Below are 15,395 nucleotides of genomic sequence, written 5' to 3' on the forward strand. Positions count from 1 at the left end.
GAGGCGTATTTTATTAAGCCTATACTATATAGTTGCAGATTTCGGGTTTTAGACCGCATATTCCACATCTTACATCATATTTACTTACTCCTATTTTGGACCCGTCTGTGAACCAAACTAGGTCTTGCTCTGTGTGAGTCCGTGTATGGTTATTTTGACATTCGTCTCTTCCACATATATTTCGATTTTGTAATATTGTACAAAGTTGTAGTCATGTAAGTAGTGAAGAGTTTGTATATATTATAATATATGCCATTACAAAAATTACTTACTTCTTACAAGATTTACTTCTCCATTCATAATATTTTTTATTTATTTACATAACTTCAATACACAAAAATAAAGTGTACAAATGGCAGACTAAAAACCTTACGGCACTTATCTACCAGTCAAGAGTGGTGCAAAGAAAGATTGTTGGAGGTGCCCTAATATAAATGACATATGTTAAAAAATATATAAGGCACTATATCTATAAAAAATTCTATAAAAAATAAAATCTGCATATCAAAAAATATATAAGGCACTATATCACTTTTAAAAAATTACCACTCATTCGGAATGCAGATTCATCACAAAAAATAATATCTTTTTAATAGATGCATATATAAATATACAGATCGTAATATATAAGTAATCAGCTATAGATTTAAAGTTTTTCTATAAAAACATTATTATCGTTAACGAATTCTTCAATATATAAGTACAGCCTTAACTATCAAGTAAATTTAAAGATGAAAAGTCAGGATATATGCCTTCTACATATGCTTGATATAATATGTAGAAAATAAAATAAAATACACACAAAATAATATATAATTTAATATATGGGCATTTATACACCTTTTAAAATACTAAAAAATAAAACAATACATTAATTAAATCGAATATCTTTCAAATTAAAATTATTTTTTATATTTATAAATTTAATTAAAAATTTCTCTTAGCTGTCGACGTAGAATTTTCCCTCTTGTATTCCTTGGAATTTCCTCCAGGAATATGACCCCACCCTTAAGCTGCATATACGGAGCAACCTGATAAGAAAATAAAGAAAAATTTACAAGAGTGTAATAGAAGCGCCCGAGGTTACTGATATATTATCGAAATGTCAATATTAGATATAACCAGTAACTAATTTAGAATATACTGTAGATATACTTATTTATACAACTTTATATTCCAGTTAATCAGTATAGCCATATCAAGGAGACGAAGTCACGGATAAAATTATGTAAAAATATCATCATTACTTACTTCGTTTAAAACTTTTTTATTAAATTTTTCTTTTTAATTTTTTGTTACTACCTTTCTTTTATTAGGTGTATTATGGACTATAAATGACTGCATTATGTATATCTATTTCTGTAATTATGTAGGTTATGTGTAGTTTAATATTGTTACTAATCCATATTTGCCAAACAAAGAGGCAATAAAATAAAACCATTTTTATGTAATAATTAAAATATTGTTTTTTACAATAATAAAATGTTTTTTACAAAAATAAATAAGAGGATATTTGTAAATCATCTCAATTATCGGCTTCGTGTGTCCTCTACCTCTTATAATGAGGACTGCCATCGGCATGGTCTTCTCACACTAGAAGATAGACGTAAAGTGTTGGATATGTGTCTACTCCACGATATCGTACGTGGTCGTTTTGACTGCGAGGATAGCTGCCGTGTCTTACCGTACACCGTCGCGCCGCACACGGCACAATACCTCGCCGTGCCTCAAAACTAGAATTCCTCGGTATACCAATATGCAATTTCACACAAAAGGCACATTGATCGAAAAAAAATTGTTAAATATATAAGTGACAGTTACACACGATTATTGTGATATATATATATTCAATATTATATATATTAAAGCGATATTTATTTAATTTTCCCCAACGAAATCGGATACTCTTTTTTAAATTCTATAGTCTAGTACGCTCGGTGCATGGGTGTTGAAAACCGCACGAAAATCCATTGAAGCTTTTTTTCTGAAAAATCCGTTAATAGATCAATTGGTCAATAACGCCTTATGCCCTATCCATCACATGCGCATCATTGTGTGTAGTATATATTATATGGAGATGTATAGCTTCCACACTCATTTATTCAATCATTTATTTAATTCATTTTTTTTTTTATGTGTTCAGTTTGATTCGTTGATTTCCTATTTTGTTATTTTGTTTTAGCGCAAGCCAATACTACATACTTTGTGTTAATTAATTATGCTTTAATTTTAAACATACTTTAATGTAAATAAATTGTAACGCTGTTGGCTATATCAATACAATGATTATTCTTACAGGCAATTATTGTTAGTTTATGTAGATATATATATTCAATATTATATATATGTGACTTAAATTGAATAATGAATATCTAAAAAAATACTCATTCTAGATTATACCTGGGTAGGTAGATATTTATTTACCTTGATTTTCCCCAAGCGAAATCGGATTACTCTTTTTTAAATTCTAATATTATAAAATTAATTATAGAAAATAAGGATAAGAAATATTATATTCTAGCTGTTTTACTCGGCTTTGCATGGGTGTTTCAAATCATTTTCACAATACCTAAATAAATCATACCTACACTTAAATCCTCCATAGAAATAACTCTGTAGATGTATGAAAACCGCACGAAAATCCATTGAGTAGCTTTTTTTAGACATTCGCGAAAATCCATAGTTAATCGACATGGGACTCGCTTTATAATTTTCTTATTTCTATGTAGATAAAATGAAAAATCATTTTACGTTAATAGATCAATTGGTCAAGTCTTTTTATGAATACTTATGTAAACGCTTCCTTTAAACTACATATAAAAAAGAATAGACATAATTGTTATGAATATGTACTATAAATTTAATTACAAGCCCTATCCATCACATGCCAGGCTTTAAAAAAGCGAATTTACATGAACGTATATACATAATATTATTATTTATTTTGTATAACTAACTGATGAAAATGTACTAATCTGTTTATATTACGGTCATAACGCGAGAGGGCTATTAAAGTCGGCGAGTTATACAAACCAAATCTTATTATAATTCGTATAAAGCGGTGTTTTTATATTCTCAGGTCCTTTAAGGTAAACAAAGGTACTTCTAAGTTTCAAAAAGTTTATATATCTGATATAGAATGTATAAATTGTTACAGAGTTTGTGATGAATGATTAATTAATTGATGAGTAGGTATTTCTAAATTATGCTTCGTAATAGAGCAATGTTAATACCAAATGTCATGATGATTAGTCGAATAGTTGAAATATCAAACAAATAAACTAATATTTTTTTCATCACATTGGAATGACACAACTCAAAAAAATAACACATGGCAAATAAGATGGCTTATCTAATGGTAAGAGCCATCTATCATCTACATACATACTACTACATAAATAAAAAATACCAGTGTATGTATGTAGATGATAAAGGTAATGATGTATTGTTTAACACCACGGATATCACACATTGTCATGTGATGACTGCAAATACATATTTTGCATGGGTTAGTACAAAAATTACATTCATGATACTGATTTGATATTATTATAATGATTTGTTCAATTATGAGCACCCTCATAAACCAAATAATTCTTACATATCAATTCTTTTAAAGCAAATACATTATTTATGTGGTCATCATAGAAATCTCTTTCTCTAATATTCAGTTGTATCCTGTTTATATTAATAGCTAGGTAGAAAATAGTAAATAGTCAAATAATTACCTCATTACCCACGTAGTCGACTAATTCCTTCTCAGTGACGGTCGTTCCATTTTGTTTCACGACGAACGCCGTGGGTTCCTCTCCGTAGTCAGGTACTGGCTTCCCTATTACTGCAGCTTCACGAACACCTGGATGAGCCAATAATATTGACTCCAATTCTAACGGAGCAACCTTCATATAAGAGAAAATATGTTTTAATAATAAACATTTCATTTGGGTTACCTTTAAAAATATATATTAGGCGTAGACAAATCTTCGAATATTATTACCTTATAGCCATCATAGACAATAATGTCCTTAAATCTATCCACGATATGGAAATATTTGTCGAGATCGTAATATCCTAAGTCACCAGTTTTGAAAAAGTTCTCTTCGTCTAGATACGTTGAAGGCTCAATGCCCATGTAGCCTTTCATAAGAACTGAGCCTGTTGTTCGGATCTCCCCACGCTGGTTTGGACCGAGAATCTTGTTCGTTTGTGGATCTACTACCTAAATAAATAAAAAAAAATAAGTAAAGTAACCTATGTTGGTTTCATTAATAAATTAAAGTAATAATTCTCTTTATATACCTTTATTATTAGGCCGGGAGATGCCATTCCGACGCTGCCAGGCTTTGGGCCTTTCGTACCCCAGGTTTCAGAGGTAGGCTCACCACATTCAGTCATGCCGTAGCCTTGTAAGATGCTTTGTAAGCTGGGAAACCTATACCGAAATAGAAAAAAAGGTATTTGCGTTGATATACATATTTGATTTAGAATTTATCGAGAGCAGGCGAAATTGAATTTCGGCTATCGAGAATATGTGTTACAAATTTTTTATGCACTAATTACAATTTTACTAGTATGTTTTAATATGTCTATGATGTTTGGGTTTGAAAAATATAGGGACTATTTATTTAAGTAAGTTATTAATAAATTCACACAATATTAGCAATATGCAAAAACTATACATTATTAATAAATTAGATACTGATATTAATTATAAATATTTTTATATCTTTTCTTCGTTTATCAATGCAGCTGAAAACTGAAACCTAAGCAGGTACATTACTAAATGATAGAAAGTGACTTACCTCTTTTTGACATTTTCGATTGTTTTGCTATGTAGCGGAGATGACCGCGAGTAAATTATTTTCAGAGATTCTAAATTGTACTTTTCCAAATTTTCTGCTTTTGAGCAAAATCCGACAAGTGACGGAACTAAGAATGCTACATCAACCTAAAAGAAATTATGTAACAATAGGTGAACATAATAATCAAAGAAATAGAAATCATAGATTTTGTGACAAATTACAAAAAATATCCGCTATTACATATATGTAATTTGTCTCAGAAGAGCTTTCTAAAGGCAAAGATACTTTCTATAAATATAGCGGTTAATTAATTATCAAGTACCAATTATAAAGTCATAATTTCTAGAAAATCATTAGCACGACGTAGGTATATATTACGGTAATTGTGAGAATCGTTGTAACATAAATGACATTCATACCTTGCATTCGTCGACACATTTTAGAAATACTGGCAGAGTAGGATCGTTAACGTATACCACTTTTTTACCGGCGGAAAGAAATTTGTACGTCATAAAAGTATCATAATTATGATACCACTCTCCAAAAACGAAAGCAGTGTGTAGCGAGGGATCATTGAAACTGGAACAAATATATTTTGGTAAATATTTATCACCTAATTTATATTTATTTACTGTTATCGGCACTATTGTCAGTAACATAATGTCAACAAATTTGATAATTATGGTTTTAGATATGGTTAGTTACTTAACTGAATTAGGTATTTGTTGGGACTCATAAAAATTGTAATATAAGAAATATTACTAAACAAAGTCGATTCAAGGTTATTGACACAGAATTATTAAATTGATTTCACGATTTTTGTGCCGTAATACAATATTAAACTATGTATTTCTAATAGTTCAATTAAGTTAAATTCCAAATGAATGAGAAATTGAGATATGAATAATTTGTCGCTCATACAATGTCATGAAGTTGTATTTTTTTTATAACACTGAACAATTTAAATAGAACCATCTAGTTCATCCAGGCACATAGGGCTATCGGTGTTACTACACAGCCACAGAAATATTTAAATTATTTTTTTTACTACATTATTCAGATAAAACAACTAGATCAGTATAAACAATCATACTTATGAAAATAAATGTTTGCATCGCAAGCAGTACGCTAAAATTATCGCTATAGCCATGTCGCTGTAGTAATTACCACATGACTGTAGGTACTTCATATATGTAAAGGGCAAGTCTCGAGTAACTTCACATAAAAAGGTCATATTATGCAACAAATATGTGTTGTCAACATGGAACTAAATCTATAGTAAGAAACGAAAAGATGAATAACTTACTCATTGGGTAAACTGTTGAGAATACAATTCAAATGTGTTAATTGAACTCCTTTTGGCATACCCGTAGTACCAGATGAGTACAGAATGAATGCAACATCAGTTTGACCTTGAACTATTGCTGGTGGCTCAAAGTCACTTACTTCAGCTTTAGATGTGATCATAGATTTAACAGAAATTAAATTGTCCACTGCTTCGTCCAATGTAATAAAGTATTTTATGCAATCAAATTCACTCAAAATATCTTTATAAGACTCCCAGAATAGGTTGCTACATATAAAATATTTTGGTTTTGTTATGCTCAATTTATGCTTTAGTATAGCTAAAAATATAAAGTAATATTACTTACAGAATATTATTAAAATATATCACACTATTTAGTAAATACTAAAAATGCCTATAGTTATGTTAAGTAGATGTGTATCATTTATAACAGCACAACTTATATATACCTAAATGTCTCTTAGTTAAATATTTTCTTTCATATCATAAATCTATATACATTTTCATCAAAATTAATCAAAATTAAACATTACCCTAAAAATTGTTATTATTACAGATAATATTTAAATATAATATTACTCTGTAACAGAACATTCATTATAATGTTTTATACAATATAAATTAGAAAAAAAAAATTACAAGATATTCTTACCTCTACCACTCTTTAAATCATATGGAGTGTAAGTTGCCCCCGTGAATATTATAGCAAGGACACTTGGTACGAATTCCAAGCGTTTTTCAGCCCCCACAGCAACAATGTCACCTTTCTTGACACCAATTGATGCTAGAGATACTGACAAATTAACTGCAAAATCAGTTAACTCCTTATACGTAAGCACTTCATGTGTATCTCCATTTTCCTAAAAAGGAAAACTTAAAATTAAAAAAGTATACAATATACAATGGAAATATGTTTTTATCTATTGAATAATATAAATAAATTAGAAACATTTTTCAAAAGTTATGATATAAGCTATGGAAGATTGAAGCCTACTGCACAGGAACATCTTTATGCTTAAAAGGAGTCTTCTACAATTGTATAGAATAACATATGAAATAAAGAATTTTGAATCTAATAATTACTTCATTATTATTATTTCTACATTTATCCAATTTCTAATTTTATTAATAAATAAATAAATAACCATTAAAACAAAAATTAAATAGTTAACAACATAGCAATATTATATTGTTAAAAACTTACCAGTGCTACTTCCTTGTTCATTAACCGTAACCGCTCCAATATATATTTACCGAAATTCAAATGGGCCGGTACTTCAACATTCTGATCACCGTAAATATAACGAGAGTCATAGAACATAGTGATAACGAGACACCTCACTCTATTAGTAGCAAAGAATGTAATGGATAGCGTTAACGCAGTGTAATGCTATTATATATCACTTCATGTGATGTGAGTTTTAATTTTATGCTATATTCTTGGAAGCACTGTGTCATTTTAGTGAAGCATTTCCTCGTGGAATAATACCTAGTTTATAAGAGCATTATCCTAATTTATCGAAAGTTATGTTTACTATACAATATGTATTTATACTTATTGGTAATTAATAATGGGCTATTGTATAAATAGTAAGTAATTACTTACTATATTTATAACTATCTGACAGTTGATTTGTGGAAAATTATGATTGATATACCCAATATAGTTAAAAATTAAAAACTTAAATACTTAAAAATAATATTAATAAAATTAAAAATGAAATAATAAATGTAATTAATATAATTTATAGTAAATTATATATTTAAAACAAGTAGGTATGTAGTTTATTTATATGACTAAAAAGTTAAACGCTTAGCAAATGTACTGGAAATCTGGATCTTAGAGCTGTTTCGACTGATTTACATGGCTGTCTCAAAAGAAACCTTATAACTGTTACGTAAAGTTTATTTTCATCATATTTCAATGTAATCGCATTCGTTGCATGCTCCAAAAGTCAAGCAACGTGTACTTTAAGGATTCTACTTAGAACTATTGTCTCGACAGTAAGCGATAAATTAAAGCACAAGGTGAATTCATGGCTTTCTTCTGTCTAATAATGCCATTTATTTTTATCCAGTATGTGTATAGATGCACCAATATTACAATATTGATCTTTGCGAACTGAAGCCATTACAAAGTTGTCATACTAATGTTACTATTATTATAAGTTATGAATGTGTGAGTTTGTTATTTGTAACTAACTTCACGTAACATAAATAACAATGTAGTAAACAATATAATAATATAGGCTACTTTTTCATTTAGTCGTACACCCTATTAAGATCATTATATATTCCCATTTTATTCTATTTTTCATAAATGTATTTTACTATTTATTTATGGTATCATTGTAAGTACCAATTACTCTTTTAGTGTTTTTTCTCTATAATTTGCTATTTAAACATTATTTATGATTATTTTTCTAGAAAACTAAATATTGAATAAAGCTGCCTTCATTATAGGCATCGTAAATTACCCTTTCTTCAGAAGTTGTGTACGAGTTGTTAATTTAAATGAATTCTAAAATCATTAGCATTGGTAGCATGGAATAATGAACTACACTACAAGGTACTTCCCAGTTTAACCTTTTATGAAATGTACTTAAAATTTTACATGACATTAATTGAAGAGACTATAGCTGCGCGATGATTTCACAAGCAAATCATACATTACGCTACAAATAAGTGCAAACAAATTTGGTAATGTAGACTTAACAGTTGTTCATTTGTGTACAGTTTCGTAAATAATATGACTATAGTTTGTTTCGCAAGAAATTATAATTAAATTAAATTAAAACGACATAAACGGTTTAACCAAGTACTTATTATTAAATTTGTAAAAGTTATATTAAGCAATCATGTAAAATTACAGGAAATTGAAGTATTATTTGCAATGAAAAGCTAATGACAAAATACTCAATTAACGATATGATTTCATATTGCAAGAATTGGTTTGAGGACTCAAAATTCCGAAGAAACAGAAACAACATGTATATAGATCATGAAGACTATGTATCTTATTACTGTGATAATTTCACTAAGAAGCTATAGTATAGTTTGATAAGTTCGCAACCGAGTAGACTACGACGATGCAATTTTCGATTGACGTGGGAATTAACCGGTTTCACAAATTGCCTCATATACTTAAGGTACTCATTGACAAATTCAGGCCTAGCATTCTTAACTACAACCTGTGTATAGAGAGGATCAGAAGGCTGTAAGTAATGTGGAGACTAATGAACCTATTGCTAGCAATGCATCATGGCAGGTCGACCTTCAGGTGGTTCCCCCTGGAAACCATCGTGAAAAATTTTTGGTGAATTTACCACGATGGGGTAACAGATCTGACGAGACAGAACTCGACCAAATCTCCAATGGTGCACCGACAGCCTATAACCGTGTGCGCAGGAGATCTCGTGATATGGCTATAAATTAGTACTAGTAGTGTACGTTCATCTTAGCCTAGTAATATTTAACAGATAAGTTTATCTGTTAAGAAATATTACTAAGCCATAAAACATAAGGTTAATACACTATGTATATTAGAAGACATTATAATTCAATATAATGTACATATATATATATATATATGTCTAAAGATAAAAAAAAGAACTTTAATGAACGTAAACAAGACTATTTAATAAATAATAGCCATCAATCGATACTTATTAATAATTCATCCAATGAACTTGGATAATTATTTTTTAATTAATATACCTTGTTAGTTGCTTGGATTTTCAAGGTAATAGAATTCGAGATAGTTTTTAAACTAAAAGTATAATTTGGTTTATAATATGAATTAATATACAGATAGGTGTAAATTAATGTCTTCTGCGCAATCTACATAGGATAAATTGAGAGTTAACAACTAAATTGAAGAAAAATAAATTGATATTCATTTGCAATCAAGCAGTATATGAGCATGCTAAACTTAGTTTTCATATGATATCATCACCAGATTAGACAATTATAGTAATTATATACATACACACATACATAGGTACACCACGCAAATTAATTGTTGACTACGATTTAGACTGCATTATACATTATAATTATGATTAATAATAGTTTCAATATGTTAGTGACAGAATGGACAACACAACTAGTAATTTACTAAATCAATATCTAAAGTACCTAGTAAATGGGGAGTGTGTATACGCTATAATCAGATATATATGCATACATATAGTATTATATGACTGAAATGGCAAAAAAGCAAGTCTTCCTCCTCCTTAAAAGCGACGATCATCCCATATATACACGAAGAATACCATAGACTTCACCTTGTGAGGTGGAAGCCATGGTTTGACGGCCTCGGTGGTCTACCGGTTGGTAGGCCGCTTCCGCATTCGATTCCTCGTGTGGTGCAAACATTTGTAACCATAAGTATTATTGTTTGTATCAGTGTGGGTGTTTTTTATGTACATTATGTTTGTATTTACAAAGAAATATATGTAAGTATTTATTTCACTTGTCTAATACCCATTACACAAGCTCTGTTTAACTGCATGACACAATGTCAATTGTCCTGGGGATATTACTACTATTATTATTATACCCCTCATGTGTCGCCGTTTCTGGGTACTATGGTGTTATATCTACGAACTATGTGAATGCCATTGAGCGAAAGAAAGCTATTGGTTATTACAATAGTACGCTAATATAGCCATATAATATCTACAGTTTTTGAAAAGAAATTAATATTTACAAAATCAATGGGTAATTATGGTACGATAAATATATCAAACTTGGAAATGTAAAAAATGAAATATAGCCATAAGGTATTTGGCAGTAGAAATAGATGAGACCGTAATATTATATTCATGAATAGACAAACTTTGTTCTAGAAATAAATAGAACTATGTTATCGCTGGTATTACAAATCTAGTAAGCCTTTGTTTCTTCGCTAAGTTACATCATATATATCGTACGTATAACAAAAACAAAACACGGTCTGAACTTCCCGTCCAAACACACATCATGGTAATTTAACGTATAGCCTATGAAATAAAATAGAAATAATCTATATTCAAATAAACTTAAATTTCAGGACTTCTACACAGACACACTTTTTAATGTACCAATCATTAGAAATGTATTTTCCTCCAAGAAGAACGAGCTGTGACGAATACTTTATTTACTTTTTGTTAATAATGAAAGTTGTATATCTTTACATTCTTCTAGACAAAATTTAAGTAGTCCAATAGTACCAAATAACAAGAATGCTTAATTGCATTCTTGTTATTTGGTACTATTGGATTATTGACTATTGATTTGCTATTATTGACTGTTGAGTCAAAATACTAAATATGTAATATATTAAAATGAATCAGTAGTAGTGATCAGATGCTTATCTTGCTAGACTTGGTAGACTTGCTGCAAGAATAACTAGTAAGAATATCACGTTCACATTAGTAATTACCTTCGTACAAGCCTAGATATAAGAGTTAAAATTTAATCTTACATTTTGTTTTGTTTACATGAAAATAACAGTACACCAGATTATCGTATGTCGCTTGTTAGAATACGTTATCAGGCTATTCACCGTGTCCCCCTTGAAATATTATCATAGTTTCATCAAGTAAATAAATGTACAAAATAAAGTAATACATTAGCATATATGCACAGTGTTTTATCACACATTCATACACATCACATAATTATTTACTTTAATGACAATTCTAAAATCGTTTGAGTCATTATTATTTTTTACTACTCTTTTTGTGGCTAGTTGCTACATGATTTTACAACTACGTATTAATTCGTCACGAATGTTTGAATAATCCTTATAAATTATTAAGATCAATTATTTTTTATCATTATTATCAGTAGAACTATATCGTTTCGGATTATTATTAGATAATTTTATAAGTTGTATTCCTTTACTAATGCTATGACTACCTTTGTTATACTACAGTGGCATACGGCCCATCTGATGGTAAACGGTTACTGTACTCTTCTAGTATTACATTTATCCTCAAAATGCCGTAGAAGACCACACAGATGAAGGCAATAATATCTAGAGACAGGTTCATCGAACTACATTAGCTAATCTGTATGATAACAATAGATTTTATCCTCCTTTTATAGAACTCTCCATAACCAAATTACCTACGTACCTCGTTATTATGACTGTGTATATACTGTCTACAGATTTTGATTATTATTTTTATAGATCAGTAAAGATTTGGAACGTGAACTCAGTAATTATTACGATTGAAGTAAGATTTAGGGTGTTCTTGTTTATTTGAGATGTTTCGATACGATGAGAGACAGGTGGAGGAGGTAGGCGGAGGCGTAACAACAGAGAGTTTATGGCTTCTAAAAGTTGTTTGGAATATTCAGCGTATCGATAACAGCTGTAGACTGGTAGATTATTATCGAGAATAGCAATAACGTATAACGTAATTGGATTTGGCAGGCGTGGTGATGTTAATATAAGTATACATCAGCCACATTTGGGCTAGTTATGTATTGCTATTGTTTTAGAAAACGTATTTTCTAAAACAATAGCAATACATAACTAGCCCAAATTAGCGTCATTACCTTACTTAGAAGTTTGGGGACATATAATAATATATAATAAGAGTTAATTCAATTTTAATCATAAATATATATATTACGGCGCTTATTATAACTAAAAAATCATATTTTTGCCTTCAACCTGAAATATATATATATATACCTACATATATTTTGTTATAATAGCAAAGACTAATTGTCAAATTATTAAAATTTACAAAATTTCTATAAGATTAACACGGGCTGCACATAATACTAAAATCAGGATCATTGTGGGAACAGTATTGACGAATGCTCTGGCATGCTTACTAGATCTACTCGTCGTGTAGCTAAATCACAGCCGGTTTCTTCTAAATGCCCGCTTTACCTCCACCATTACTGCTCTGATAGACCGCCTGATTTGAATCCCGTGTGTAGGCGTATAACAAACAGCAGACCAAATTACAAAAAAATGACACTAACGACGGTACGTCACTTTGGTCATGGTTTGGCCACGTTAACACTAATGCACATACGAAATATATAAAAATATCTAGTCTCAAGCTAAGCAGAATTTATGTTATGAGTCCTAAACAACAGAAATACTTAAATTTTAATATTAGTATTTTTTTTATAAATTCATACAGAATATCAATAAAAAAACAGATGAATACAAATATTTATATTTATGTGTTTTTACTCACAGGAATCATATCCTGTAACCATACAGAGCTACATCACCTGGGTGTGCTAAACGGCTAAGCCAAATACTTCAAAGCATTAACGGTATCGCATGTGAAATGTGGTAGATATACCACAATTCATTTGCAATAAACTAAAATGCGATCATATACATTCTATAATTTAATATAAAAGCCTATATCTCATTAAATATATCATTGATTTTTACATGGAAGACCAACATCAAATATCCTACTATTATAAACCTTCGCCTTTATAACATTACCTTATAGGATAAAATTAATTGAAATTCACAAGGCCGTATAATTACAATAGCAACAAAGTAATTACATCATATAGGAAGGCTACAAGAAATTATTAGCAATTTAATGCAATTTCACTTTAATAACTAGTCAATTTGTCTAAGTAGACATTGTAGTCACCGTGCAACGGTGTTAAAAACAGCCAAGTGTGTGTTGGATAATAATACCTACGTATTTTATTGTTGCTTTAGGTTATTAAGTTTAATTTGATTGTATATTTATAAGATATTTTCTAATAAACTATACATCTATACATATAAATATAATTGGAGTGTCTGTTTGTAATATTGAAATAACCGTTTTTTACTACATGCATATATGAATATAAATACGGTACATACACCAAAATAAGATTTTTTACAATTTTTGTCTGTCTTACAGTTTATTTCGGGTAATTTCTGAAATGGCCGGACCGATTTTGACGGAACTTTTTTTTGGCAGGTAGCTGATGTAATAAGGAGTAACTTAGGCTACTTTTATTTTAGAAAAACAAAAGTTAAATTCCACGCGGACGAAGTCGCGGGAACAGCTAGTCTAATATATTTTATTTATATGAAAAAGTAAGAAGATTCATTTAATAATTAAATAATTTAATTATGCACAATACAATTTAATATTAATGCACAATACAATTAAACCTTTATTCAAATAACCAATTTGTGAATCTACTGTCAAAGTTTTCTAACTATGTCGGTTATTCCGCTGAATTTTAGAAAAACGTTACTTGAACGTAATTGAATAACGATTATTTGAATAATGGTTTAATTGTATTGTGCATATCTGATAAATTCTACAAATTAACAGCACAGAAATTATACCTATTAAAACTTAAAAAATCTATTCACAATAAAAATTATTGAAAGAATGAATATGATAACAGATGTTTATCGCTCACTAGGTTTAAACTGTTTGACTACGGGCTCCTAAAAGTTACTATAATATATGGATATGCGAGGGATTGGTCATTTTATATTCAATATAGATATTAAGTATACTATAGCCGGTAATTGTACCATTGGAAAAGATTGCCACCTTCGTTCTATTCCACTGTGAATTCACTAGCATAAAACTCGAATGTATTAAATTACTTAGTAAGAATATCGATTTGTTGGAACAGTTAAGGCCAATGTACTTTGTTGCCATACCGATTGAGATGCAAGTATCTACTTTTCACACATTGTTTCATCTTTAGCTTTTAATTAGATAGAAAACTGAGAAACTACTTTACTATTCAACATAATGAAAATCGTAACATTTATAAACACCTAATTTATTTTGAACTAGGCTCGCGTGTGACATCATTTGCCTACCATTTCATTTGCTAAGATTTAAGAATATATTCCCACGTAATTTAATATTATGAAGCGAGCTCTTTTTTTATACTAAGTACATATATTTTTATTCTAGTAGATATAGTATAGTCTAATAAATGACCCTACATGATGTATACTAAAATTTCTTCGTGGGAATGGAATATTTATACATTTTAATTCAAGAATATATTATTTGAATCTAGAATATTATATATTGATCGAACATAGTTTTTTCATTTTCTTCTTCCATTTAAATCGGAGCGCCTGGAATCCATATAGGATGCAAAGCGTAGACGCTTATAAAAATACTTTTGTTTTAGTTACCTGCAACCGTCATTGAAATTTATAGGTTTTGGGTTTTTAAAACTTTGGAAACCAACCAGCCTTACGAATGTTAAGTTATTGTATATGCTATTGTAATCTCTCTCTCTTTAGAACTACAAGTCTCAAATTCGTAATAAGTAAA

At 29.5% G+C, this 15,395-nt stretch overlaps 1 protein-coding gene across 1 annotated transcript; it reads right to left on the minus strand.

The window, feature by feature from the left end:
• Positions 1-832: 832 nt before the first annotated feature.
• LOC131847870 (luciferin 4-monooxygenase-like) lies at positions 833-7,463 on the minus strand. Its single transcript, XM_059197559.1, has 9 exons — positions 7,313-7,463; positions 6,761-6,968; positions 6,109-6,427; positions 5,222-5,381; positions 4,803-4,948; positions 4,300-4,432; positions 3,998-4,219; positions 3,729-3,899; positions 833-1,031 (listed from the first exon to the last, which is right to left on the minus strand). Exons 1-9 carry the CDS (start codon positions 7,427-7,429, stop codon positions 924-926), a joined length of 1,584 nt encoding a protein of 527 aa, XP_059053542.1. The 5' UTR covers positions 7,430-7,463; the 3' UTR covers positions 833-923.
• Between the last annotated feature and the right edge of the window lie 7,932 nt (positions 7,464-15,395).

Source organism: Achroia grisella, unplaced genomic scaffold (assembly GCF_030625045.1).
Source record: "Achroia grisella isolate CSIRO2021 unplaced genomic scaffold, CSIRO_AGI_Agris_v1 utg544, whole genome shotgun sequence".
In the NCBI taxonomy this organism is placed as follows: Eukaryota; Metazoa; Arthropoda; class Insecta; order Lepidoptera; family Pyralidae; genus Achroia; species Achroia grisella.

Excerpts from the sequence above, each read along its gene's own strand:
- LOC131847870 (XM_059197559.1), bottom strand. The coding sequence starts at position 7,429 with ATGTTCTATGACTCTCGTTATATTTACGGTGATCAGAATGTTGAAGTA. Across the intron at positions 5,382-6,108 it reads CTCAACAGTTTACCCAATGA|TTTCAATGATCCCTCGCTAC; the intron begins GTAAGTTATTCA and ends TATTTGTTCCAG. Across the intron at positions 4,220-4,299 it reads CTCCCGGCCTAATAATAAAG|GTAGTAGATCCACAAACGAA; the intron begins GTATATAAAGAG and ends TTATTTATTTAG.